The sequence below is a fragment of the Rhineura floridana genome, chromosome 2, assembly GCF_030035675.1.
Source record: "Rhineura floridana isolate rRhiFlo1 chromosome 2, rRhiFlo1.hap2, whole genome shotgun sequence".
Taxonomy (NCBI): Eukaryota; Metazoa; Chordata; class Lepidosauria; order Squamata; family Rhineuridae; genus Rhineura; species Rhineura floridana.
This window is the reverse complement of record NC_084481.1, coordinates 53,399,517-53,427,497: the sequence shown is the minus strand read 5'-3', so window position 1 is coordinate 53,427,497 and position 27,981 is coordinate 53,399,517. Positions and strand designations below refer to the sequence as shown.

Below are 27,981 nucleotides of genomic sequence, written 5' to 3'. Positions count from 1 at the left end.
TACTTTCCCCTCTAAACTGCAGAGAAGCAGCAAGCATGAAAATATTAGCCCCCCAATTCTGTGTACGCATGCAGATGCTCTCTAATCATTCTGATTTTGACATTTTACATTTCCTTTGAGTGCAATATTTAAAATCTCACTCCTGAACATATGCATTGCAAGGGCTTATCAATATTTATTTATTTATTTATTTATTTATTCATTTATATCTTGCCCTTTCTCTGAGTAGGAGCCCAGGGCAGCATAGTCCTGTTAAAAGACATAGGCTGCATTTACATGTAATGCTCAGCCAAACTATGGCTTACTCCAAATATGTGAACATGCTGGCTCCCTGGGAGGAGTTCACAATCACTCTGCACCTTCCCAATCTTTTTAGATCAGCAGGGCATGACAGTCAAGCCAAGGTTTGGCTATCCAAATATGGGGATGTGATTAAGCGATACCCTCGTGAAATGTAATCTGTAGTCAAGGTTTGTCCTATGATTATAAATCATGGTTAAGGAGGAGAGAGCTTCATCATGATCTCGTGTTTGGACAACATGCTAAGATGAATCTTGGCTTAGCTGCTGTGCTCAGCTAAAAGGGCCAGGGAGGGACAAATTGGGTGTCAGCTCCTCAGACTGAATCTTGTTTTGAATGGGCAGAAACTTTATATAAGTGTAGCAGGTAGATGTGCAGAAACAAAAAGTTGTATCTAATGGTAACTTAATAGATAGTCTTTCCTCTTACACAACTCGGGGCATCCAATTTTCATCGGTCCCTCCTACATTCTGCAGCTCTTATCTCATTCTGTTCCAGATGATCCCAGCATCATCAGGAGCAGTTTTTTGAGGGATTGGAGACTTAGATGGGTAGGAGAGATGAATGAAAATCGAGTTTGGGCATGCTTCCTACTATGGCAAAGCTACCACTGGATACAATCCAATTTGTTTTCTATTTTGCTATGCCTGTTGTGAGGTAATGAGAAAAAATTACAGGAGTTCTATCAGACCATTCCCAGGATCCTCCAGCTACTGGGTTTCTTTTGTTAAGTCCAATCCATCACTATGCCTTTCTTCATCACTATGATTAAACAAACAAACCCCAGTAGATTAAAAACTGATAGGCACTATTGTATCTTTTCATAAATCAGAATCAGATGTGTGAATGGAGATGAGCAGAAATTACTGCACAGTCCTGAGCTTTTGTGAAAGGGTGACTAAATTTCTGACCTTTTGAAAATAAGGAGCAAGGCGCATGCTGTAAGGGGAAGCCTCAATTAGTCATAAGGAAAAGCAGCCTCAAGAAGCTGCAATTTTGATGGGAGGAGTTGTGGGAGAGAAAGGTGGTGCTTAACACTTTTCCTTCCAGGTAATTTTACACTCTAAAACTTACTACCAAGCTGTTTTGCTTGGCATTATTTGTGGGTAGGAGCCCATTTTCTCAAACGAATGAAGTGTTATCCTCAGTAAGGCCAGAAGACCATGAAATGCAAAAGGTAAAGTCTGTAGCATTTCTGTGTTAATGTTATTATCTCCAATTTACCTACAGTATCAGTACAAGAGAAAAATTATATTCTTTTTAAATTCCAACTTCAAAAGATCATTGTCTGAAAAAAGTACTACAAACCAAACATTCATTTGATTTTTGCCTCTTTTCTGGAAATGTTTCTCTGGTCTTAAATATAAGCCTTACATGTGAAACATTGTCTTCACAAGTTTGTCCAAGAAATCCTCTTCAAAGGCATGTGTAAAACTGGCAAGATGTGCTCCAAAATCTTGACACAATGTTTCTGCTTCATCCCATGACCTTTTTCATCACACTTTTTCACTGTGAAATACCTGTGTAGTAAAACACACACACACACACCAAATCAGTTTGAATTGCACATTGTCAAAACACTATGGGAACTGGGGAGAAAATATATAACATGCTCAAATTGGCAAAAGTTCTGCTTTATAAGAAATAATTTTTTCTCTTTTTGTTTTCTGTAACCATATCTCTCCATACCTTCCAAGTTTTTCCTGCTGAAAATAGGGAAATGTGTCTTAAAACTCCATATCAAGGGTCACTGCCTCAGCTTGGCCCCAACTTATACATTGTTAAAGGGTCTACTCTGCTTGCTGTATGTTGTATTCATCTGCAGAAAGGGTAATGGCAGGTTGTGCACTGCACGGTGCTTTAGTATTTATGTGCCTACATTTATATGCACATGCTCGAAAAACAAGTTGCATCCACCCCTCAACTCAGAAATTCTAGAGACCCACAAATGTAGCTTGAGAATAGCAACTCGAGCAACTCACACTAACAACAGTTTAAGAAGGCATCTCAGAAGTCAAAAACAGCAACAATACAGGGACATTGATTTCCCAGGAAAACGAGAACTTAATGTCATTCTGGCATATATCATATTTATTGTCCCAGAAAGGATTCCTAGGTCCATTTCATTTGAGATTTCAATAGAACTTTGTCCCCTTTTCACCTTGTAGCAGTTGAGCAGATTGCGGTCTGATTCCCATCCAAACATGGATGAATTAAAAGGCTTTTCAAAATGTGGTTCTTCATTAGGGTAATTTTCTCCATGGAATTTGGCTTTTTTGCTTACAAAGTGACATAGCCTTGAACCTTGTACAGTTTTTCACCTCCCAGACACCAATTGGTTCCTGCTGTCGCATAACACACCCTCCAGGATGCCCTATAATGGTGAGGTGGATAGAAGAGAGGGAAGATATTTAGTATTTTGAGTGCCATTATCCTTGTTCCAAATGAGGAACTCATTTTGGTTGGATAGTAGGTGTTTCCCTTCCAGAAGAAAGAAATAGAAGGAAGCTGTCTTCCCTGCAGTTTTTGCTACCATTGGATGCCACTCTTTCTTTTAATAATCTTAAAATAGCTATATTTTCTTTTCCTTACCCCGATTCTGAGTGATGCTTATGGCATCTTCCCTTGCATCAAACATTCAGTGCTACCTAAACAAATATCCATTACCACAACAAAAGCAAAGCAATGTTTAAAAACGTAGCAGGAACATTTAATGCTGTTACTGGTACATAAACATAAAAAAACTTTAAAATGATTTATAATGTCATATTCTAGAACATTGAGCTTTGTTGTCTATTGTTGTCCAAAATAAAGATTTATGATGAGCAGGAAAAGAAAACTATTACTAACCCCAAAACTGTAACCATTGACTTACGATTCCCAGAATAGTATCTAAATGCCAGGGTTTCACAAAAGAAAAAATATATCATTCTGATCCTTGTCAGCAGTCCTTTTTTTTCTTTGCTTTGGAAAGTCTCACTTTCAGATCCTTTTGTCTCCACACTACTATATTCTAAGGAACCAATCCTTGCAAACTTACTATGGAAGTGAGATCCACTCAATACAGTGAGCCTTTTTTGAGTAAACTCATAGGGCGACACTGAGGGCTTATCCAAACTGAGCGGGATAATCCATGGTTTCCATATTCGGTTTGTCATCTGATAGTCCTCACTTTGCCTTTTAGTTCAATCTTTCCCAATTAAAAAAAATGTTTTTTTGCACCTGCACATGCAGCGGTAAGAACCCTACATTCTTTTCGCTTTTTCCAAACTCCGCCTCTAAAACCTCCCCCTATCAACCAGTTGGTCAGCAAAAATATTACATATGCTCCTCTCCCCCTTTGCAAAGAAGCACAATATGGCTGTAAAGGAGTTCTTGTAGCGGAAGGAAAGGGAGAAGGAGGAGGGTGGTTGGTTTCAGCCTGCCTCCGGAAAGCTTTGTCAATTTCATTCTACTTGCTGGGGTTTTTGCTTCAAATCATTTGCGGGAAGGAAAGGGAGAAGGGGGGGGACATGTTTCTTCCTTTTTTGGAGAAATAAGTGCAATTGCCAGCATGTGTATCTCCTTAAATATCCATAAAGGCAAAAAAGCATACATTCATTTAAGTGTAATATCGCAAATACTGCTGGTCAGTTTCAGCCTGCCTCTGGAAAGCTTTGTCAATTTCATTCTACTTGCTGGGGTTTTTGCTTCAAATCATTTGCAGGAAGGAAAGGGAGAAGGGGGGGTGACATGTTTCTTGCTTTTTTGGAGAAATAAGTGCAATTGCCAGCGTGTGTATCTCCTTAAATATCCATAAAGGCAAAAAAGCATAGATTCGTTTAAGCGTAATATCGCAAATACAAACAAGAAAGGGGCTGCTGGTCGGTTTCATGCCTGCCTCTGGAAAGCTTTGTCAATTTCATTCACACACCCCTCCTTCTCCCTTTCCTTTCCCTGGCGAAATGATTTGAAACAAAAACCCCAGGGGCAAGTAGAATGAAATTGACAAAGCTTTCTGGAGGCAGGCATGAAACTGACCAGCAGCCCCTTTCTCACTTGCTGTGCATTGCAGATCTCACCCAGAGCAGCCGCCCAGTTTGCAGGCTGGCAAAAAATAAAATGCATCTGCGCAGTAGTTGCAGACCCCCCCCAACACCCCACCATTGCGATGATTAGTTCAATTTTCCCAGGCTTATTCTCGCACATGCGCAAAAGTGCAGATACGTGATTGGCTGGAATGAGGAGAAGGGGCAAGGGGAAACGCCCAAGAACCACCCATCAGCTGTAAAGTCCGCAGTATTGCATCCTACCTCCTGAAGGCACAGCGGATGATTCCCGATTTTAAACAGCAAATTGCATTTTTGCCAATATTGCAAGGAGCGGATTTAACCCGCGAAAATGCGTAACAGCGCGAGATGTCATTTGGACGACCGAAAAATAATGAACACACATAGCGGGCGTGTCACACATTTTGCAGTCGTCTGGATGAACCCTGAATGTCATTAGTAAGCTAACTTACAGCACAATCCTATGTCTATTCAGAATGGGATCGGCTAGCTGGTGCCACTTAGAAACCATTTTGTAGATCTAATAGGCGGTATCAATTCAAGTTTGTTATTTGTCTGCAATCCATTGCTTTTACTGGTCTGATTTTTTTCTTCCAAAAAACATCAATATTTACATTGATCTGTTGAAAGTAGATATTGATATTCTGAAAAGAAAGTTGCTTCACTGTCTCCTTCTCTTCCTCTGTGACTGAGGCTGGTCAGTTTTCACATTAACAAGCAGAAACCAACTATTTTTCTTTTCAAAAGGAAAGGAGGAAAGCAGCTTTCAGTGTCCCACCCTCCACTATCCTGTCTGCTTGTTGGTCCATCTATCCAACCATCATGCTCCTCTCCTCCTGCCTGCCTGTCCCTCTATCCTCCCACCACCCACCCATCCAGCCTACTTCTCCCCTCCCTCTCCCTCTATTGCTGGTCCCAGCTAGCACCTGGGATGCACACCTCTGCCACCTGCCATGCAGTCTCTCATTGCTGACAACTGCTTGCTGTGCCTCCTCCCTGCCACATGCAGCTCACACACATATGCACACACCCTCGCATATACACTCAATCACACACACAGTATCAGGATGGAGGGAATTAGCAAGCAAAGACAGGCTGATCAGTTTCAGACAGATTCTCCCTCTCTTCTCCTAACCAGTTACAAGTTAGCAAGCAAAGCAGGCTGATCAGTTTAACTTACATCCGATGTGGTAAACATCCAGCGTCAGGAAAAGCAGCAGAAATTCGCAGATTTCAGAATTGGTCCAGAAAGATAGCAGACCTGCGAATTATCAGGGAGTCCAATGCCAATTCTGATTTCAATGAAATCCTCATCTATCTCTACTCAGAAGTAAGTTCTGTTGAATTCAACGGGGGCCCCAGGGTAATGGGAGTTAGGACTGTATCCTTAGCCAGCAGTCCACCCGCAGTATATACAATGAAAATGTCTGGGAACTGATGCATGCATCACTAGACCCAGTGTTCAGATGGCTTAAGTTCATATTATGCTACAAAAATGTGTCTGCTTAATGTGTCAATTAAAATAACTCTGCACTTGGTCATTAAAAAGGTGATGTACCCTTGTGTCTTCCCTTGCCTTTCCCTGTGCTGTCTCTCTTGTTCCCTGCAGATCTGATCATGTTTTCCACTGGATTCAAGACAGATGCCTGAAACAGTGTTACAGAACTACTGTTTGGCGATACTGTCAAGATGCACATGGAACTCAATATAACAACTCGAGCAGAGCAATCCCTGTTGACAAATTATAAAACCTATAGCAGTCCTAGTTATCTAGGAAAAGGATATAAGAAACACCAGATAGCTATACCTTTGAAGCCTGTTAATATTTTCCCTATAATCAACCAGTAGAGGTCACTGTTGAAGGACAAGAGGAATCATTCTCCTTATGAAACCAGGCATGTTTGTCGTTCCAAGTGCACATGAAATGAGTAAGCAAATGAAACTTCAAAATGATGCAAACTAAAATGACTGTGCATTACTAAATGGAGGCAGAAAACAAACAAAAAAATGGTCATAGGGCTGCTGTCTCAAGTGGCAGATAACTGCAAAAGCTTACAAACACCAATTATAGATTTTCAGCCCATCAGTTGTACAAGTACCTACAAGGCAACTGTAATAGTGGGGCCACTAGCGGACTATGTGCTCAAAAAGGATTGCTAATGAGGTAAGTGTATGAGTTGCTAACCATAAGAACGGAATCAGGAAATTACGGATGCAATCTTAAATGCACTTACTAGAGGAGCAAAGTGATTAACTTCTGGTTAAACACTCATAGGATTGCACTGTAACCATGAGGTGTGTGGTGAATATAGAAGATATTTGTTCAGAACTTGCTATTGTATCACCCACAGCTAGAATCCTGGCCCCCAGCCAAGACTCACCTTTGTGAGCCTCACTTCACCAGGCCTAATTCTCTCACTTCTGCTCTCCCTTTCCAGGCTTAATGATGCTCACCATCACATGGCCATGCCCTCCCCCCCTGTCCTGGGATCACTTCTCCTGTACTGTATCTAACACCCTGCTACAAATGGAATTAAGTAATGGTAGAAATACATGGGCTCCTGCTGGGAGGATGGGTGGGATATAAATCAAATAATACATACATACATACATATTTATTATTTATTATTATTTTTACCCCACCCTTTTTCCAAAACTGGAACTCACGGCGGCTTCCAGATAAAAGCACACATATAATTAAAAACATACAAAAGTCTAGATTAAAATCAAATTAAACAATTTACAGTATTAAAACCATTCATACACACAGTTAAAATAATTCAAAGTCAGTTTAAAATAATACAATTAGGCAACAGCAATGCAGCACCCTTCAAGACCTGTCCTTAACAGCTTTCACTTCCAAAGGCTTGTTGAAATAAAAAAGTCTTTGCTTGCCGACGGAAGGACTGCAAGGAGGGGGCCATTCTTGCTTCCCTAGGAAGGGAGTTCCAAAGCCTTGGGGCAGCCACTGAAAAGGCCCTATCTCGCGTCCCCACTAGTCGTGCATGTACATACATACATACATACATGGTAGGAGGAAGAGCAGCTCTTTCTTTACTGAAGCTGTCAATCAACACTTTCCCCCAGTCAATAGTTTTCTTACTTTACATAGCTGTCACCAACCTCCATAATCCCCAGCCAGCACAGCCAATTGTCTGGAATTATGGGAGTTGTCATCCAGCAACATCTCAAAGGCACTGTATTGGTTATCCTTGTTTCAGACTGAAAGACAGTGACTTCCAGATGTTGTCCTCCATGATGGGGGTGTAGTCTAACAACATATGGACAACACCATGTTGACTATCCCCAGTCAAACCCTTAATTTGTACTTATAAAATCCATTATGTTTCAACAGGTTGCTATTAGGAAAGACTGGATTCCTCAGGTAAATTTTAATGTTAAACTGGCACAAATTAAGAAAGCCTGATAATAAGCAGAGAGACAGAAAGTGAATAAAAGTGGTCAGTTTGCTTTTAGGCTGAATTTTTAATCCCATAGGGCGTGCACATGGTGGGCTATAGTGCAGAGGCAAAAGCAGATTTCTAGATATGCAAAGTAAACATGCTAGAGGAAATGCCAAGCAAGCCTGCCAGAGGAAACTAACTAACTACTTGCTCCAAGAAAAACAGTATTCCACCAGATGCCACCGGCTTATGTCTCTTGGAATGTAACTTCAAATAGCTGCTTACATGACACATTCTGTGGCTTGCCCAGAGCCTACCTCTCCTAACTGGTATCATCCTCACACCATGGACTCAGCTGGTTTTGAGCTCTATGGCTCTAAATGACTTAGGTTTTCTGCATGAAGAGACTATCTCTTTCCTGAAGTACAGTTATGATTTCAAAAACATATTAGAGGGTACTTTCAGTTGACATGTTCCATGCACATTAGAATAAGACCATGTAGAAAGCCATTCCTGGTGGTTGTTCTACACTCTGAAACATGCTTCCTATTTAGGTTTGTAAGCCCCCAAACATGGAGTATCTACCAGAAGCAGGGCAAGACTTTTCAAAAAGTGTGCATATCCCGGTGGAGACTGGTCCACTAGGGCAAGTGGATCACTGCCCCATCGACCTCAGTCTGCCCTTAGCCAGACCTCACCTGCCTGCCTTCTTAGTCCAGGGGGAGACACTGCCTCTCAGCTTCATCCTCCCCCTTAGTTTCACTAGGGAGGAGGATGGGAACAAAACTAGAATTAGTTGGCTCCACTTGGCATTGGCTCTGGCTCCATCTATTGGAGGCCTTCCGCCCTTCCAGTCCCAATGAGCACCAGTCTCCACTAACGTGCCCTGCCACATTGTGAGGTATGGGAAACAGAAATATAGGACCAGCCCTTCTCCACCATAGTGGCTAGAATAAAGGTAAAGGTGTCCCTGCACTTATAGTGCGTGTCGTTTTTGATTCTTAGGGTGACGTCTTGTGACGTTTACTAGGCAGACTGTATATATGCAGTGGGCTTGCCAGTTCCTTCCCCGGCCTTTCTTTACCCCCCAGCATATGCCAGGTACTCATTTTACTGACCACGGACGGATGGAAGGATGAGTGGACCTCGACCCCTTTTACCGGAGATTCGACTTCCTCCTTCTGTTGGAATCGAACTCCGGCCATGAGCAGAGCTTCGGCTGCATTACTACCGCTTACCACTCTGCGCTAGAATACTACTCTGGAATCCACTGTCCCAAGAGATGCAGCAAACCACTGCACTTTCTACATTTAGGCAGCAGGTTGAGGTCCAAACCAGGCACAATGTTAAATGCACCTTTACATACAATTTGCACATTAAAAAAAAACAGGATCTGCTGATAGAACTGATCATTACTGGGATTGCAGCAGATTGGAAGGGGAAGTTTAACCCTTTCTTCCCCTGCTGTGGTCCTTATTTAAAAAACAGTTCTGTGAGGCTGCTATTTGCAGTGGGAAGAAACTCCCAGTTAGCACCAATGAGTTTTTCCCCTTCCAACGCAAATAATAACTTAAAAGTAGTGTATGTGTGTGTGTGTGTGTTTAAATCAGGACTGAAGCAGGGAAGAGAAACTCTCCACCTGCTGCGAGCCTGATAATTATTAGCCTCCCTCTTTGCATTTCTAAAACCAGTGTACATTAAAAGCCAATATTTTATAATGAATAAAAATGAGTTGCCATGACCAACGCACAGTTAATTCAGATGTGAAAAACCAACAATGACCAGCCACAAGCTTCCAGGAAGCTCACAAGACCTTAATAAACAGGCCAATTTAGGCTGCAATCCTAAAGACACTTACTTATAGAAAGGGCCATAAGCTCAGTGGTAGAGCATCTGCTTTGAATGCAGAAGGTCCCAGGTTCATCTCCAGAAAGGGCTGGGAAAGACTAGCTGCCTGCAATCCTAGAGAGCCACTGCCAGTCAGTGTAGGCAATACTGAATTAGATGGACCAGTAATCTCTCAGTATAAGGCAGCTTCTTATGTATCTGAGAGCAAGTCCCATTGAACCAAACAGGACTCACTTCTGGGTGGACAGATTACATTGCCTGGAACTTACTCCAATTTGAGAATAAAGTGTAATGAAGAAGAGAAAATCCAATCATCTAAGCAACAGAAGAAACCCTCTTACTGGAGGTGCAATTCAAACATACTGGAACAAAGATGGACATTTTAATGCATTCTTATTATTTCTATATGGTGAAAAGAGGCTGCTAAAGCAAAACTAAAAATGTAAATAGTTTGCATCAAATAGCTGCATGTAGAGTGAATGAGGATATATTTGTCAGGATTGTTTGCAAGCTCTGCATGGTTTCCTGTAACGAAGCCTGTGTAAATCAACACTGAAGGAATTAAAATGTCAGAATTCTTGCATGCATAAATAACTGCATGTCACTGAACATTTCAATCCAGCTAGCAGGTAACTGATTAATTCTATCCAGTTTCATCTTGACTCAAGGAATAACAATCAGAATATTTGAGTTCAATCAGTCTTAACCATTGATTCCATGTAACTGGCTGTTCCATTTCCTTCTCCATTGGCAGAAGAGCATTAAAATACCTTTGTTTGTTTTTAAAAAATTGTTGGAGAGAATTAGCTACCTGTTCATCACTGTTGCAAGTGAATGACAGTAATAACCACTGGATGAGTGTTCAAAGCTTTGAGAGGTTTTGTCAACACTGTTAACAATATCCACCGTGCCTTTCCTATCCCTTCAAAAATAAATATTGGTTATTATAATGTATACACATGAACATAAACATACATAATACTTGGATGCCACCCAAACTGGTTCCAGTGAAGGTGCCTGGGGAGGGAATGTAGCTCAGTGGCATAGCACATGCTTTGCATGCAGAAGGTCCCAGGTTCATTTCCTGGCATCTCCAATAAAAAGGTAGCAGGTGATGAGGAAGACCTTTGCCTGAGACCCTGGAAAGCCAATGCCAGTCAAAGCAGAGAGGAACCAACATGGTGCCCTCCGCATATTGTTGGACTACAGCTCACATCAACCCACCTTCACTACAAATGGGTGAATCTGTCAATTTCAGTTTCTCCCAGTTTCTAATTTTCTACTCTTAGGTTTTCCACATTAACTTGTGGATTATTTATTTATTTAATTATTTATTGCACTTGTATACCGCCCCATAGCCGAAGCTCTCTGGGCGGTTTACAGCAATCAAAAACATTAAAACAAATATACAATTTAAAACACATATTTTAAAAACAATTTAAAACACAATTTTAAAATTTAAAACAATATAAAAACAATTTAAAACACATGCTAAAATGCCTGGGAGAAGAGGAAAGTCTTGACCTGGTGCTGAAAAGATAACAGTGTTGGCGCCAGGTGCACCTCGTCACAGAGATCATTCCATAATTTGGGGGCCACCACTGAGAAGGCCCTCTCCCTTGTTGCCACCCTCCAAGCTTCCCTTGGAGTAGGCACCCAGAGGAGGTTTTGATCTTGAACGTAGTGTATGGGTGGGTTCGTATCGGGAGAGGCGTTCCATCAGGTATTGTGGTCCCAAGCCATGTAAGGCTTTATAGGTCAAAACCAGCACCTTGAATCGAGCTCGGAAACATACAGGCAGCCAATGCAGGGGGGCCAGAATCGGTTTTATATGTTCGGACCGTCTGGTCCCTGTTACCAATCTGGCCGCTGCATTTTGCACAAGCTGCAGTTTCTGAACCATCTTCAAAGGCAGCCCCACGTAGAGTGCATTGCAGTAATCTAATTTGGAGGTTACCAGAGCATGGACAACTGAAGCCAGGTTATCCCTGTCCAGATAGGAACGTAGTTGGGCCACCAACCGAAGTTGGTAGAAGGCACTCCGTGCCACCGAGGCTACCTGAGCCTCAAGTGACAGAGATGGTTCTAGGAGAACCCCCAAGCTCCTTCTGAGGGGAAAAGTCTTTATGAAAATTCAGCAGCATTTTCATGTGAATTTCTCCTAACACATACATCTTCGTTTGCAATTTTTCCTAATATACACATTTTTGCATGCTATTTTCATGAATATTTGCATGTTTATGCACACTTTGGCTATCCCTAGAGTAGACAATACTGGGCTAGATCAATAGTTTGAGCTGGTAAAAGTAAGCTTCTTCTGTTCCTTTTCTATGCCTGCATTTAGCCACTGATCAGGAAAGTATAATTCCTACATGCACATAGAACACCATCCATTCATAGTTTAGGCCACAGTGATTTCAAGAGGAGAGTGAAGCAGAGCCTAGAAGAGCAATGATGTGTATGGTTATTCAGAAGTGAGGTGACTATTCAATAGGGCTTGTTCCCAGGAAAGTGTACATAGGATAGCAGCCTTAAAGTGTCTAACTTTGCCTGGATCATGGCCACCTTTTGCATCTTGAGGAAGAATTGGCAAGACTGGATGCAAATATAAGGATGATCAACATTGCTGTAAAACAGCATATAAAAGATGTAGAAATTTACTCTAAGATCTATTTTGTAAAATACGTAAAGAAGTTTGACACCTTAAAGCATCAGGTCTGCTGCTGAATGTCAGGTCAGCAAGCAGGTAAGAGTGTTTTATGTCGGACCTTCTTATCAAACATCATAGTGGCCTAGCCTGCATTACTGAACCTACTTACGCAAAGGGGGTGGTGTGAACCTCTCCCAAATGTGCCCACCAGGTTTTGACCTGTAGCACCTGGATAGACTAGAGTGCAAGGAGGCACAACTTTAGTTTATAGAGTTATCATCTTCCTGATCTGCAGCCCAGCAGATGATCAGTTTTGAGGGTATGTACTGGCTTCTGGGTTTCCAAGACGGGATGGGCATTATGTTTGGGGAAAGGCCATAATTCAATGCTACAGCATCTGCTTTGTATGCAGAAGGTCCCAGGCTCAATTCCTGGTATCTCCAGGTACGGCTGGGAGAGAACCCTTCCTGAAATCCTGGAGAGCCGCTACCTGCCAGTGTAGACAATAATGAGACAGATAGACCAATCGTCTGACTCAGTAAAGGCAGCTTCTTATGGCCCTATTTTAGTGTACTAACCAACCTGCTGCCTAACAGTCTTCTTGTCTGAGCTGATGGGAGTGGTCTTGAGTGTGGTGTTGAAGACTCTAAGGCAGCCTTTCCCAACCAATGTGCCTCCAGATGTTGTTGGACCACAACTCCCATCTTTCCTGACCATTGTCAATGCTGGCTGAGGCTGATGGGAGTTGTGGTCCAACAACATCTGGAGGCACACTGGTTGGGAAAGGCTGATCTAAGGCTTTTGGTTTTGGGGGACTATAACATCCATGCTGAGGCTCAGGATTTTATGGCTACTATGCCAACTGTCAGCCAATGAATATTGCAACCAATGTATCTGACAGGACACACTCTGGATCTGAGAATATGTTTGGGAAATGATCTGTGGGTGGCCAGAAATGACTCCATTGGCATCACCTAATCAACTTTGACATTAATGCCATCTATAATCTCCACAAGGATGGAGGACCAAATGCAATGGTCTAATCCAGGAGACTGATGGATCTAGATTATTTTCTGAGGTCTCTTCAGGATTTTCCTGCCAGTGGTTCTGCCAAAGCCCTTGGGTTGTACAGTAGGGCCCCACTTTCTGGCGCTTCGCTTCCCGGCATTCCACTAATGTGGTGGTTTTCATTCCCTTTTTTAAATCCGCTTTTGCAGCATTTTGTGGCATTTTCGCGCAATGTGCCCCATTATAGTCAATGGGGTTCCACTTTATGGCGATTTCTGCTTTATGGTGGGGGTCCGGAACAGAACCTGCTGTATAAGCGGGGCCCACCTGTATCCCACTCTGCTCACACAGCAGACTTCCGCTTGCACAACAGATCTTCCCTCTCTTCTCCTGTCCCTTGCAGCCCCCGATATACCCTCAAAGTCTGCTCCAGACAGTTAGGTAACTTTCCAGAAGAGAGTCCCCTTGGAATGCACAAGGAGAGGAAGAGGAACTTCCACTGCATGAATGGAACTCTGTTCATTTAGCATTGTATTAAACCCCTGTTCTTCACTGACACAACCTTATTCACTGGTTTCCAACATTTTTTTCCATACAATTCCCCAGGAAGGGACGGCACATTATAACATACAAGGCTTATTCACAAGGGAGCATACCTTTGTACTAAAGATGCTGCTTTTACCATCGATTTGCAAGGTCCACACTTGGTAGCTTCAAATCCATTCTTTTCCATTCACACTAGTAGGCGTTCCTCTGGGAAGGATTAGTGTCACTGTTTTCTTGTTGCCCTGCCCTCTAATTTTACATGTTTACTCCCTACGGTTCAAGGCTGAAGCAGGGAGAGACAAGAAAAAATGAAACTGACTAGAACACCCTTCCCTTTTTCCATTGTCCAAGCCTGAATGAAAGGTGGACGGGGCGGGGGAGTGAGTGAAAGGCAAAGTTGGCAGTGGCTGTGGCAGCTTTTGTGGGCGGCAGAGAGAGAGGAAGCAGGCTATGGGGCATAAGAGAGCCTGCCCACTAAAAAACCCCCAAAGCAAAGCACCTACAAGGAGCAGCGCAGCGTGGCTGAGACAGTTTTTCCTTTCTTTTTCGCATTATCAGTCGACTGGGTTGATACGGATTTAAAGGGGGAAACTGCGTGATAGCTTGCCTGCAACGTCAATGTGAACCATGCGAATTACAAGGGAATGCAAGTAGCATCAGACACATCATTGCCATGTGAATGAGCCCACAATCTTTTCCTACAAGCATTTTAAAAGGAACTTTTTACTGCATGGTCACAGAGTTGCTCTGAGCAGCTTAATATGTTTTTAAAATTAAAGGAAGAAAAGAGGCAGCCCTCGGACAACCTTGTAAGTATAGTACTGATCTGTATTTGGTCTGTTGATTATTCAGCTCAAACTGCAGATAAGAGTTCAAAACATGAGTATGAGGAAAGTGAAAGTGGAATGTTTGCTCCAAAATGCAGAGCAAACCAGTATCTTTCCCAACCTTAGCTGTGACTGGGGAGACCAACAATTCTAGAAGATGGTTACACCTGGTTCTAAATGGGGTTGCATTCCACCTGAAAAAGTCTGCACACTGTTTGGGAGTTCTTCTGGACTATGTGCTAACTGGGAAAGCTCAGGTAGAAGCAGCAGCCAGAAGTGCATTACACCAGCTTCTGCTGGTGTTCCAGCTTATCTGCAGAGGTCGGACCTGAGCAAAGCAATCCATGACCTAGACACATCCAAGCTTGACTACTGAAAAATGCTCTACATGGGCTGCCTTTAAATATTGCTTGGGAACTTCAGCTCGTTCAGAATATGGCTGCTTGAATCCTGCTAGGCAGTCAGATCATGCAACACTGTTGCTGTACTTTTTCTGAGCCAATCTAAAGTGGTGGTTTTAAACTTTAAAGCTTTGGGTCTGAGTTATTGGAAGGACTACCTGCACCCATACCGTTAAGATCAACTGTGGAGGCCCTTCTTGTCTGCCCACCATCAAAATCAGTGACATTGGTGGGCACGAGGGAACAACTCATTTCAAGCTGATCTCTGTAAAGTTACCACACTTCAGCTTTTCAGAAAGGCTTTGAAAATTCACTTGTCATTAGTGGCTTACTCTCATGAGTGATGTTATTGTGCTCTTTTTAGCTGATGGATTTATTAAAATGGTGTTTTAATTCTTAGCTGGATATATACTTATTATTTCTGGTTTTATTAATGTTGTGGACATATTTGTATTGTATTTTATATTATTTCTATTTAAAGTTATATTTTTATTTGTATGTAAGATGCCTTGAGAGAGTTCTGCTCATAAAGGTGGCCTATAAATATTTTTTAAATAAATAAATTAGCATACTTGGAAGAGTGCCATCCCAGCATACCCTAGATTTTTGCTGCCATTGTCACAACCTCATTCCCTAAGAAGTCCTATAATCTGAAACAGCCCACAAACAAAACAGTTAAGGATAATTAACTGCATCAAATACATACTGAAATTTTACTGGAGCTCACTAAATTAGGATAAAACATATGAGAACTGTGTTCAGTGTAGAAGGCTGTCAACCTCACAGTGAAATAACCAGAAACCGATTATTGAATTAAATACTAGTCTTCATATATTCTGAGAGAGAGACCATTATAAATTAAAGACAATGGCATTTACATCTGGCTGAACTTTAGTGATTCTCAGATCTTGAGCCCACAGGGGACTGGAATGTTGCAGGGGCGGAATGTAACTCCAAAAGTGAACTATTTCTCTTGAGGATTTTCAACTGAAAAAAAGAAGCTAGAACTGTCAAAATAACTTTACAGAATAAGTTCCCAATAATTCTGATACCTTTGTCTAATTAGAGACTAATTCACAGATAAAGGTTTGTTAATGTTTATAACAGTCAAACTCTATTATTCATTGTCCAAATTTATCATAGGCCCTAACAGAGGATTTCCTTACCTGTTTAATAACCAAACCTCCTTCTCCAAACCTTAAATTAAATCATAATATTGAATATCTACCTGTCTCTGGCAATTTGTATAGATGAAGACATAGAATGCTTTACTTTATGTTTATTTATTTTATAGCCCACCCTTCCTCCTAGAAGGAGCCCAGGGTAGCAGACAAAAACACTAAAAACATCTTAAAATCAAATCACCATTAAAAACGTATTAAAACAAAATTTGTTTAAAAGCATCTTTTAAAAAAAGCTTTAAAAAGATCTAAAAAAGTAATTCCAACACATACACAGGCTGGAATAAGGGCTCAACTTAAAAGGCTTCTTGAAAGAGAAAGGTCTTCAGTAGGCTCCGAAAAGATAATAGAAATGGCACTCAGAGCCAGTTCCAGGCATGACTGGGCCCTTGGGCACCACCCTGTCCCAGGCCCATGGTGCCCGCCTGCTTGCACACCCCACCTATCTCTCCATCAGTTCTTAGGAAGGATGCCCTGTGAGCTATGTGCACAAAGCTACCATCAACCAAGATAGCAGTGGGGGCTTCCCTAAGAGGCTGATGCCCCTGCCGCCATCTTGGCTGATGGCACGCATACATGCTACAATACACACATGTGCATGCCTGCCATTTAAGGGGCATTAGCCCCTTAGAGAAGCTTCAGCTGGCATCTTGGTTGATGGGAGGTATGTGCCCCCAGAGTGCACAGCTTTCACGGCAAGGGAGAGGTTAGCAGGGCACATGGATGTGCATTGCAGGCCCATACAGTCTGTATGGGGGTGCTGGGAGCTCTCTCTCTGTTATCTGTGGCAAAGTTGGGAGTCAATGCTGCCACAGATCTTGGAAGGGGAACACTACCCTCTCACCCTAAAGAGGGTCCCTTCAGGGGCCCCTCTGGGCTGCAGGGGCCCTCAATGAGGGCCCAACCAGGCTGCCCACTGGCACTGGCCCTGATGGTGCCTGCCTAATTTTTAAGAGGAGCCAATTCCAAAGGGTAGGTGCCACTACACTAAATGTCAGCTTCTTAGGTTGTATGGAATGGACCTCCTGATAAGATGGTATCTGTAGGAGGCCCTCACTTGCACAGTGCAGTGATCGACTGGGTATATAAGGGGTAAGACAATCTTTCAGGTATCCCGGTCCCAAACTGCATAGGGCCTTGTACACCAAAACCACAATCTTGAACTTGGCCTGGTAGCAAATGGGCAGCCAGTGCAATTCTTTCCGCAGCAGGGTAACATGCTGGCGATACCTGCCCCAGTGAGCAGTCACGCTACCACATTTTGCACCAGCTGCTGCTTCTGGACCAGCCTCAACAGCAGCCCCACATAGAGCACATTACAGTAATCCAACCTGGACGGTATCCTGGTCCAGAAATGGCCGCAGCTGTCTTACCAGTCGAAGATGGTAAAAGGCACTCTTAGTCACTGAGGTCACCTGGGCCTCTAGCGACGATGGATTCTGGAACCACTATGAACATGTTCTTTCAGAGGAAGTATGACCTCATCCAGAGCAAGCAATTAACCAATTATCCAACCTTGGGAACCACCAACCCACAGCACCTTCATCTTCCTAGGATTCAGACTCAGTTTATTGGCCCTCATCCAGCCCAGGCACTGGTCCAGGGTTTGCATAGCCTCTCCTGAATCAGATGTTACAGAGAAATAAAGCTGGGTATCATCAGTGTGCTGTTGACACCTTGCCCAACCTATGAAGCTCTGAAGGGCTTCATATAGATGTGAAACAGCATGGGGGACAAGATGGTATTCTGTGGCACCCTACAGCACAACTGCCAGGGGGTCGAAAGACAATCACCTAATGATATTCTCTGAAACCAACCCGGGAGGTAGGATTGGAACCACTGTAAAACAGTGCCTCCAATACCCATCTCACCAAGTCAGGTCAGAAGGATACCATGGTTGTTTGTATCAAAAACCGACGAGCGATCAAGTAAGAACAACAGGGCTGCACTGCCCCTGTCCTCCCAATAAAGGTCATCCATCAGGGCGACCAAGGCCAATTCAGTCCATAAACAGGTCTGAATCCAGATTCGGATGGGTCATGATCATCTGTTTCATCCAAGAGTACTTGTGATAGCTGTGCCACAACCCTCTCAATCACCTTCCCTAAGAAGGGGATATTTGCAACTAGGCGGTAGTTGTCACAACCCAATGGGTCCAGGGTGGGCTTATTCAGGAGCAGTCATATCACTACTTCTTTCAGGGCAGCTGGGACCACTCCCTTCCTCAAAGACTCTTTGACCACACTCTGAATCCACTCAGTCATACCCTCTTGGTAAGCTGTAATAAGCCAAGAAGGGCAAGGGTCGAGAGAACACATTGCTGGCTACATTGTCACTAGCACCTTGTCCACATCATTAGGCCACATCAATTGAAACTGATTCCAAGAAGTTGCAGCAGAAGTTGCACTGGAACCTCACTAGGGACTACAGTAGATGTGAATGGGGAATCAAGATTGTTATGGAAGTGAGCAACTTTACCCTCAAAATGCCTTGCCAACAATTTACAGTGGCCTGTCTAAAACTCCATTTCCTAGAGTTGATGTCAACAGACCCCTGACAATATGAAAAAGCTCCACTGGATGGCTACTTGAGGATGCGAGGCAGAGAAGTGGGCCTTCTTCGCCACCCTCACCACCACACAGTAGGCACGGTTATGATGTTTTACTCATTCCCAATTAGCCTCACAGCACATCTTTCGCCACTTGTGCTCTAGCTGTTGTCCAGTCTGTTTCATTGACCTTAGTTCACTAGTGTACCAACGTGCAAAATGGGCTCCACAATGCCGGAGAGGGCGCTCAGGGGCATCCATGTTAAGAGGCCATTTCTTACCAAAGTTCAAAATAGGTACTTCATTTCTCCCATGTCTCTTGTAGGCTGCTCTTAGTATAACTGTTCCCTAGAAGATTTCTCAATACAAAAGATCAGGATCCAGGTCTTGTCCATAGGCCAGGAATACTAAATGCACATGGCATTGCTTCCCATTATTTCCACTGAATGCTTTTCTGTTATAAAAGAGAATGATAAACCAATGCACAAGTGGTGGTCCACATGACCAGAGTCACTGAATTTTGAAATTCCTGAAGCTTACTGAAGAGGGTTGCTTTTTTTGCAGCAGAGTTCATTGGAGATATAAAAGGATATGAAAGAGGGTAGTGTTTACCTTAAACAAAATAAACATTTTATTAAGAAAGTACATGTGGATAAGAAAGCCTAGTCATCTACACTAGATGAATTCAAAAGATAGGGAGAGAGAGAACTGTAGGAAGGAGGAGTAACTGGAAGTGATGATAGCCTTGAGTAATATCAGTCTAACCAATCAGAGGCATGCTGAAACTTGAGGAAAGTAACAAGGAGAGAATTCAAGCAGGGGCCCTTTCAACTGACTATATCTATTGCCCCTAATGGTCAGTAGATTCAGAGCACACAGCGAGACGATGCACTGACTGAAGTGAAACTTCCAACACTCCATCTCATTGTCTTGCACTCCAACTCATGACTCCCATCCCTTCATGAAGATCCTGAAGATGCTCTCTGGGCAGTGGCTTGGTAAGAACATCTGCCACCATTTCTTCTGTTGGGCAGTACTTCAGCTTAATGAGCCCTTTCTGTTGAGCATCTCTCATGCAGTGTACTTGGTATCAATGTGCTTTGTTTGCGGTGTCACCCTTTATGACTGGGAGAGCAAAATACAGATCTTGTTGTCTTCATGCATTCTACTTATTTATTTATTTATTTATTTATTTATTTATACCCCACCGTTTTTCCAAATTGGAACTCACGGCGGCTTCCAGATAAAAAACAGATACAATTAAAACCTACCAAAGTTAAAAGCATATAATACACAAGTAAATAAATATAGACAGATATAATTAAAAAATGAACTCTAATTTAAAATAGCATTAAACTGTTTCTGATAATTAAAAACTATACTCATAAAATCAGAATAATTAAAAAATAAACAAGCAAGAGTAATATGACCTACTTTTGGGCCTATCCTTAGCCGCCTTCGGAATCAAAGGCTTGCTGAAATAAGAAAGTTTTTACCTGTCGACGAAAGGACTGCAGGGAAGAGGCCATTCTTATCTCCTTAGGGAGGGAATTCCAAAGCCTAGGGGGAGCCACCGAGAAGGCCCTATCTCGTATCCTCACTAGTTGTACTTGTGTGGATGAAGGTATTGAAAGAAGGGCCTCTCCTGAAGATCTCAGGGCCCGGGCAGGCACATAGAGGGCGATGCGGTCTGACAAATAGCCTGGACCCAAGCCGTGGCTTTGGTTCATTGATTCCAAAGTAAGAGTAGTCTGTGTAACCAGGTTGATTCTTGATATGCTTGTGCTGCAGATATGTATTCTGCTTCTATAGAGGAGAGGGCTACAACTGACTGTTTCTTACTAGTCCAACTCATGACTCCTCCTCCATAATAGAACAGATTCACACTAGTGGACTTTTGGTCTTCTCTGTCTTCAGCCCAGTTTGCATCCATACAGCCCACCAGGCTGAGATTACTGTTTGCAGGTAGTATCAATTTCAGATCTGCAGTTCCCTTTAGATATCTTCCTATCCTCTTGACTGCAGTCCAATCTTTCTTTGTTGGTGCATTAACTTTTCTGCACAGTATCCCAACTGCTGCTGCAATGTCCAGTCTTGTTACAGTTGATCAGAGCTTGGAAAAGTTACTTTTTTAAACTACAACTCCCATCAGCCCCAGCCAGCATGGCCATTGGATTGGGCTGATGGGAGTTGTAGTTCAAAACAGTAACTTTTCCAAGCTCTACAGTTGATAGGTACAGGAGCTTTCCAACTGCTGTCCTGTACTGACTGTGGTCTTGCAGTGGTTCCTTGTCTTTAAAGAAGCCTACTCCCATTGGTGTTTCTGCTACATTGGCTTCTGTCAGCCCAAGATGCTGTATCAATTCCATTATCTTCTGTTTCTGGTTAATGAAGAAGCTTCCATTTTCTCCTCTTTCCATCTAGATTCCAAGATAGTAAGAGATGTCTCCCAAGAATGGGGAATTTTATATACAAAAAGTAGGCAAAATATATTCTTTTGGAAATTATAAGGATCATAATTTTATAAAGGAGCAACAGGCCAGATAAATGATCCTCTCCTTAGTACTGACATCCCTGCCTGTAACTCAAATGTATCCATGGTAACTGGTACAGCATGGCTCAAGAAGATAAGGGGAACAGAACACTGGTACTCAAAGTCTGTCCTTCCCACGTCATGAGAGGAATTAGTACTGGAATGTATTAGCTCATAGTAGAAATGTGCTGGTATGACAACTGTTTAACATTACCTAATTGGCTAAAAAATAATGTAGACAGTGTAACCTCTATGTAATGCTTATGTGTAGCTCCATGATTGGGAAATGTTAATGTGATTTGTCCTGGAATATATAAAACCCCCAGGCAAACAGTGCCATGTTGCAGTGCTCCACCAAGCTCAAGGGAGACTGACCGTGCATACATAACCAATAAAGGCCTACCTTTGCTGCGAGCCTGTATCTTCGTGTTCCTTTAGGACTCCCTGTCCAACGGACCTCAAAATTCTCTGTCTCCAGCTCTTTCACTTCTATCTCATTGTTAAGATTTTTCATCATTTCGTCACTATCTTCCTTGTCTTGGTGACATAAGACTAAATCATCCACATAGTTCAAGATGAATGTTTATTTATAATACTTGAACCTCAAGTATAGGAGGGGTCAGCCTTTCCTTGCATGCACCCCTCCTTAAGTAGTAGTTGGTTTAGTTTGTCATTCCAGGCCCTAGTGGCTTGCTTCAAGTCTCAAATGCTTTTCTGAAGCTTGCACACCAGTCCTTCTTTCCCAGGTTCTTCAAACCCTGGTGGTTGCTGCATATATATATCTTCCTCAGTGTCTCCATATAGGAGGGATATCTTTACATCCAGGTGTTGAACCTGCATCTTCCTTGAGGCGGCAATACTGAACAGTGCAATTATAGAAGTGTGTTTGACCACAGGTGCAAAAGCTTCATAATTATCTTCACCATACTTTGGGGAGTATCCCTTAGCAACTACCCTAACTTTGTAGCACTGGATATCCCCTTCTGCACCTGATTTGGTTGTAAAGACCCATTTCATCCAATGGTTTTTTCCCTTTTGGTAGCTCTGTAAGAGTCCATGTTTTGTTCTTGTGAAGAGATTCTATTTCTTCTCCAGCAGCTTGCAGCCTTTGTATCTGGCATCCTGTCAAACATGGGGGTTCACAGAGGCGTGCAGCTAATTCACAGATAAGGCCAGACCATAAATCTGCCAGGCAGGAGGAACCAGGGGGCCAGCCAGTGTGTTTACCATCTGGGAAGCGCCGAAAGAGGAGACAGAGAAGTCCTTAAGGGAGTCCAAATGTCCAGAAACCAAGAGATCCGATCAGGCAGGGCAGGGTTCAAGGCATGGGTTTAACAGGAGAGCTGGAGTAATGTCTGCAGTAAGGCTTGATGTTGATTCTAGCAAGGAGTCACCTTTTCCTTCCAGCCTTTTGTACTCTGTGTGCTGGCCCAGGTGCCTACAATCAGCCTGTGTTCTTGCGAGCTCTCCTGCTCCTTAATCATGCTGATTGCCTTGGTTGCTGCAACACCTGTTGGTGTCTTCTCTCTGCTGGGGAAGGGGCAGCCTCCTGGTTGCTTCCTGACTCTGACAGGCAGGCTCCCTCTGGTGAAGGGTCCTGGGCTGCCTCCCTGCTTGTCCCCTCTCCTGGGTCTGCAGTCTCCCATTCCTCTTCCTCCTCAGATGAGTCCTCTGAGGGGAGCATGACACTATCTCCCACCCCAGGGCCCTCTCCCTGACCCTGGTTAGGCCAGATAACGAAGGAACCAGCAGACCAGACAGGGCATGCACCTGAGATGCATCTTTCCAGGATCTTTCATCCAGGCCATACCCCTTCCAGTCTATCAGATACTGGAGCCAGCCCTGATGTCTGCAGGAGTCCAGGATCCAGGACACTTCAAACTCCTCCTCCCCATTGACTTTGACAGGGGGTGGAAGCTGCGGCTGAGCACTCAAGGGGTGAGGTGGGCGAGCCGGACTGAGCAATGACCGGTGGAACACTGGATGGATACGCAGGGATGCTGGGAGCTTCAACTGGAAAGCCAACGGGTTGATCTGGCAGGTGATCAGGAAGAGGCTGATGTGTAGCGCATCAGGCTTCCAGGTTGGCCCTTGGGGCTGCAAGTACCTGGTGGAGAGCCACACCCGGTCCCCTACTTTCAATGGAGGGCCAGGCTGGTGATGATGGCCCGCAAAGTGTTTGTATCCTTCCTTTGCCTGGTCTAATTGGTTTTTCAGGACTGCCTGGATGGCCCATAATTCTTGCAGCATAAGATCTGTGGCAGGGACTGGTAAGGGAGGCGAGACTGATGGGAAAAACCAGAGGCAATAGCCATAAGTCGCAAAGAAGGGTGTTTGTTGTGTGGATGCATGCAGAGAGTTATTATATGCAAATTCCGCCAGAGGCAGCAGGTCCACCCAATTGTCCTGCTGGAAGCTGGTATAGCATCGCAAGTATTGCTCCACTCAGAGCTTGGAAAAGTTACTTTTTTGAACTACAGCTCCCATCAGCCCCAGCCAGCATGGCCACTGGATTGGGCTGATGGGAGTTGTAGTTCAAAAAAGTAACTTTTCCACGCTCTGGCTCCACTGTCGCATTTGTGCGTTGCATCTGACCATCTGTTTGAGGATAATGGGCAGAAGACAAATGGAGCCGAACATCTAGGGTTCAAAACAGGGCTGGCCAAAATTGGGAGATTAACTGGACTCCTCGATCCAATATCAGATTATCTGGAAGGCCATGCAGATGGAATACCTGGGCAAGAAACATCTGGGCGGTCTTGGGACCTGAGCGAAGTCCGGTACATGGGAGGAAGTGGCCCATCTTAGCAAACAAGTCTACCACTACCAGGATAGTAGTCATTCCCCTAGAGGCAGGCAAATCTGTGATGAAATCCAGGGAGACCAACCGCCAGGGTCCTGGGGGAGTCAGGAGTGGAAGCACGGGCCCTGGTGGCTTCCCAGGGCATCCCTTTGCCCGCTGGCAGGTATTGCAGGCAGCTATGTAGTCCTTGACATCCACATGGACTCGGGGCCACCAGAACTCTGGCAACACTAGGTGGAGGGTCTTGTAGGACTTGAAGTGCCCAGCTGTCCAGCTGTCATGGCACAGGTGAAGCAATTCTCCTCTTAGGACCCCTGGGGGCACGTATAACCAGTTCTGATGGTACAAGGTGCCATGGTGTAGTGAGAGTGGACTATCAGTGGTTGGGACTCCTGACGCAAGGTCTTGTAGGTGCTTCCATGCATACGAGTCCTTCTGCTGGTGTTCTCACCTGGTCCAGTAGGGACTGGTGTTGCTGGGTGGCTGCAAAATTTTCTGGACTTAGGATGTGGTGCAGGGGAACCTGGCTTGACTCAGGCCAGTACTCTGGTTTGTGGGAGAGCGCATCCTCCTGTTTGTTCTGATGGCTAGGAAAGTAGGAGACGGTGAAATTGAACCAGGAAAAGAAAAGGGACCACCGGATCTGGCACTGATTCAACCGTTAGCAGTCTGCAAGTACTCTAAGTTCTGATGATCAGTCCGTACCTGCACCGGATGATGTGCTCCTTCTAGATGGTGGCACCACATCTCGAAAGCCACCTTGATTGCTAGCAGTTCTTTCCTCCAAATAGTATAGTTTATCTCTGAGGAGTTGAGTTTCTGGGAATGAAAACCACATGGGAGCACAGTGTGTCCGTTGTCTATTGACTGCAGCAGTACCACCACTACGGCTATGTCTGACGCATCGTCTTCCATGATGACAGGCCTAGCAGGGTCGGGCTGCTGGAGGATAGGTTCCAAGGTAAAGGCTTCCTTGAGGCGGTTAAATGCCTGTTGAGCCATCTCAGTCCAGTGGAACTTATATTTAGACTGGAGCAGATGTGAAATGGGCACAGTTAGCTCAGAGAAGTGAGAGATGAACCAGCAGTAGTAATTGGCGAAGCCCAATAAGCGTTGCATGTCCTTGACGCAGCATGGGGGCTGCCATTGTAGTATAGTCTCTACCTTTGCCGGATCCATCTGAATACCGGAGGGGGAGATCTGGTGGCCTAGGAAGCCGACGGTGGTCAAATCAAATCCACACATTTCTAACTTGGCGAACAGGTGGTGTTCCCTCAGACGCTGCAACACAGCTTGAACGTGTTGCTCATATTCTTGGGGGTTTGGGAGTAGATGAGGATGTCATCCAGGTAAATCACCAGGAAGCAGTCAAGAAAGTCCCAGAAGACATCATTCATAAAATGCTGGAAGACTGCTGGAGCATTTGGAAAGACCAAACAACATGACAGTATACTTGAAATACCCGTATCTGGTGCGGAAGGCTATTTTCCATTCATCCTCCTCCTGAATGCGCACTAGGTTGTAGGGCCCCTGCAGATCCAACTTTGTAAATATTCGGGCCTCACGTAACCGCTCCAGGAGTTCTGGGATCAGAGGCAAAGAGTACCGGTTCCAAACAGTGATCCGGTTAAGGGCCTGGTAATCATTGCAAAGTCGGAACTCTCCACACTTCTTTACAAATAATACCGGGGAAGCAGCTGGCAAAGTAGAGGGTCGGATAAAACCTCGGCGTAGGTTCTTATCAATTAACTCCCATAGGGCCACCAATTCAGGTTCAGATAAGGAATTAATCCTCCCCACGGAAATCTTGGCCCCAGGTATCAACTCAATTGGGCAGTCATATGTGCGATGCAGGGGTAGCCGATCTGCCTCCCACTTCCCAAACACCTCACGGAACTCCCTGTACTTGTTTGGCAGTTTGTCCAGTTCGGGGGCCTCTTTTCAGGTACTCATGGCCTGCTCCATCTGGACTCAACAAGCTGTTCAGCACGGTGGGGAAGGGAAGGATATCTGGCCCGTTGACCACTGAATGCATGGATCCTGTTGCTTAAGCCATGCCAGACCAAGCACTAATGGGAAGTGGGGGACCTCCACCAGGTAAAATTGGATCTGTTCCTGGTGTCCTGCCAAGGTCATCTCTAAAGGCACGGTCTCCTGCACCACTGGTCCCAAGGTCAGGAGCCACCCATCAATGGTTTCCACCAATACAGGCTGGGCAGTAGGCTGTCATGACACATGGTGCAGGGTGGCAAAGGAAACGTCCATAAAATTGCTAGTGGAGCCTGAATCCAGCATGGCTTCCACTTGCAGGATCCCCTGTTCAGGGATCTTCAGGGTGACCAACACAGTCAGGTGCTGGGCTGGGGGGGGCCCTGAGTTGACAGGCCCTCTTGACAGTGACCTCACCCCGGTCTAGGGGCCTGTTACGGCCGGGGTGCTGCTGTTTGACTCTTGACACCATGCTGCAAAATGGCCTGGTGCCCCACAGTACAGACAGAGGCCATGTTGCCTGCACCACTGCTTCTCCTCCGGGGAAAGGCGTGGTCAAGCCCCGCCCAGCTGCATGGGCTCCTCGAGTGGTGTTGGGTCCGTGGGCCAGGGACCCAGGCTGACTGGTGTGGAGACAGGCCCTCTGTGGCCTGGCTGGAGGCGGGCTGAGGTTCGCCTGCTGTCCAATCTCCCATCAATCTGAAGGCATAAGCAAATCAAGGCTTTCAAGGTTGCAGGGTGTTCCATCTGAGCCAACTCATCCAGTAGTTCCTCATCCAGTAGTTTCAGCCCCTCCTGAAATTGATCCATGAAGGCTGCTTCTTTCCAAGCTTCTGTAGTTTGAGTCATTTAGCAGTTCAATGGTATCAGACCTCCTAGGAAATTCAGAAGTAACCATCCTTTCTTATCTAATCTGTCTGAATTACAGACTCCACAGACTCCTTTTCCTATTATAAATCTTCAATTATGTCTGGGCCCATGACCCTATGAAGAGCGCAGCTTTGTTTTGAAGCAGAGTTCATTGGAGATATAAAAGAATATGTAAGAGAGTGTTTATCTTAAACAAAACAAACTCATTTTATTAAGAAAGTACATGTGGATAGAAAAGCCTAATGATCTACACTAGATGAATTCAAGGTACTGTGGGAAGGAGGAACTGGAAGTGATGATAGCCCTGTGAATATCAGTCTAACCAATCAGAGGCATGCTGAAACTTGAGGAAAGTAACAAGGAGAGATTTCAAGCAGAGGCCCTTTCAACTGACTAACTATATCTATTGCCCCTAATGGTCAGTAGATTCAGAGCACACAGCGAGACAATGCATTGTTTGAAGTGAAACTTCCAACACTTACTTCCATGTAATATGTTCAGAATGGGGATATCAAAATAGCCAAATTAAATCTGGTTGACAAATCACATAATAAACATATCACATGACCAAAACTCTGTCCTGGTCCTACAAACCACTGCAGAAGGGACTGACATTTTATTTAAGTTCTAGACAAAGCTGTCTCTCTTTGGCTCCTCAACTGTTTATCTCAGCAGAGAATATTTTCTAAGATGAACCTCAAGGGTAATTCCATAGAATAGTTTGTAAATGATATCTATATTTTCTGAATTATAGGTGGGAAACTTTCTTTAACTAGATATGGATATACATGGAGGGGTTAATGTTTTGCGGATCATGTATAATCTCTATCACAGTTGTATTAAAGAATAAAACTTTCTTTTTCCAGCAGAAATTTTAAGGTGGTGTTTAGTTTTATGATGACTTCATTGTTTTGTTGTTTATTTTATGTATGGTTTTTTATGTATACCGCTTAGAAATACAAATGATTAAGTGGTATACAAATGTTTTAAATAAATAAAAATAAAATAATTATCACTTGAAGCA

The 27,981-nt window shown here is 44.0% G+C and overlaps 1 protein-coding gene across 1 annotated transcript in view; it reads right to left on the bottom strand.

Annotated features, from left to right (window-relative positions):
* PLA2R1 (phospholipase A2 receptor 1) overlaps window positions 1–27,981 on the bottom strand; it is a 110,445-nt gene that overhangs the window by 37,018 nt on the left and 45,446 nt on the right. The window contains 9 exon segments of the mRNA XM_061612696.1: window positions 976–1,041; window positions 1,044–1,062; window positions 1,675–1,820; window positions 2,462–2,569; window positions 2,571–2,674; window positions 5,530–5,610; window positions 5,908–6,080; window positions 10,413–10,495; window positions 10,497–10,523. Of these exon segments, the coding sequence (XP_061468680.1) occupies window positions 976–1,041; window positions 1,044–1,062; window positions 1,675–1,820; window positions 2,462–2,569; window positions 2,571–2,674; window positions 5,530–5,610; window positions 5,908–6,080; window positions 10,413–10,495; window positions 10,497–10,523 (807 nt within the window).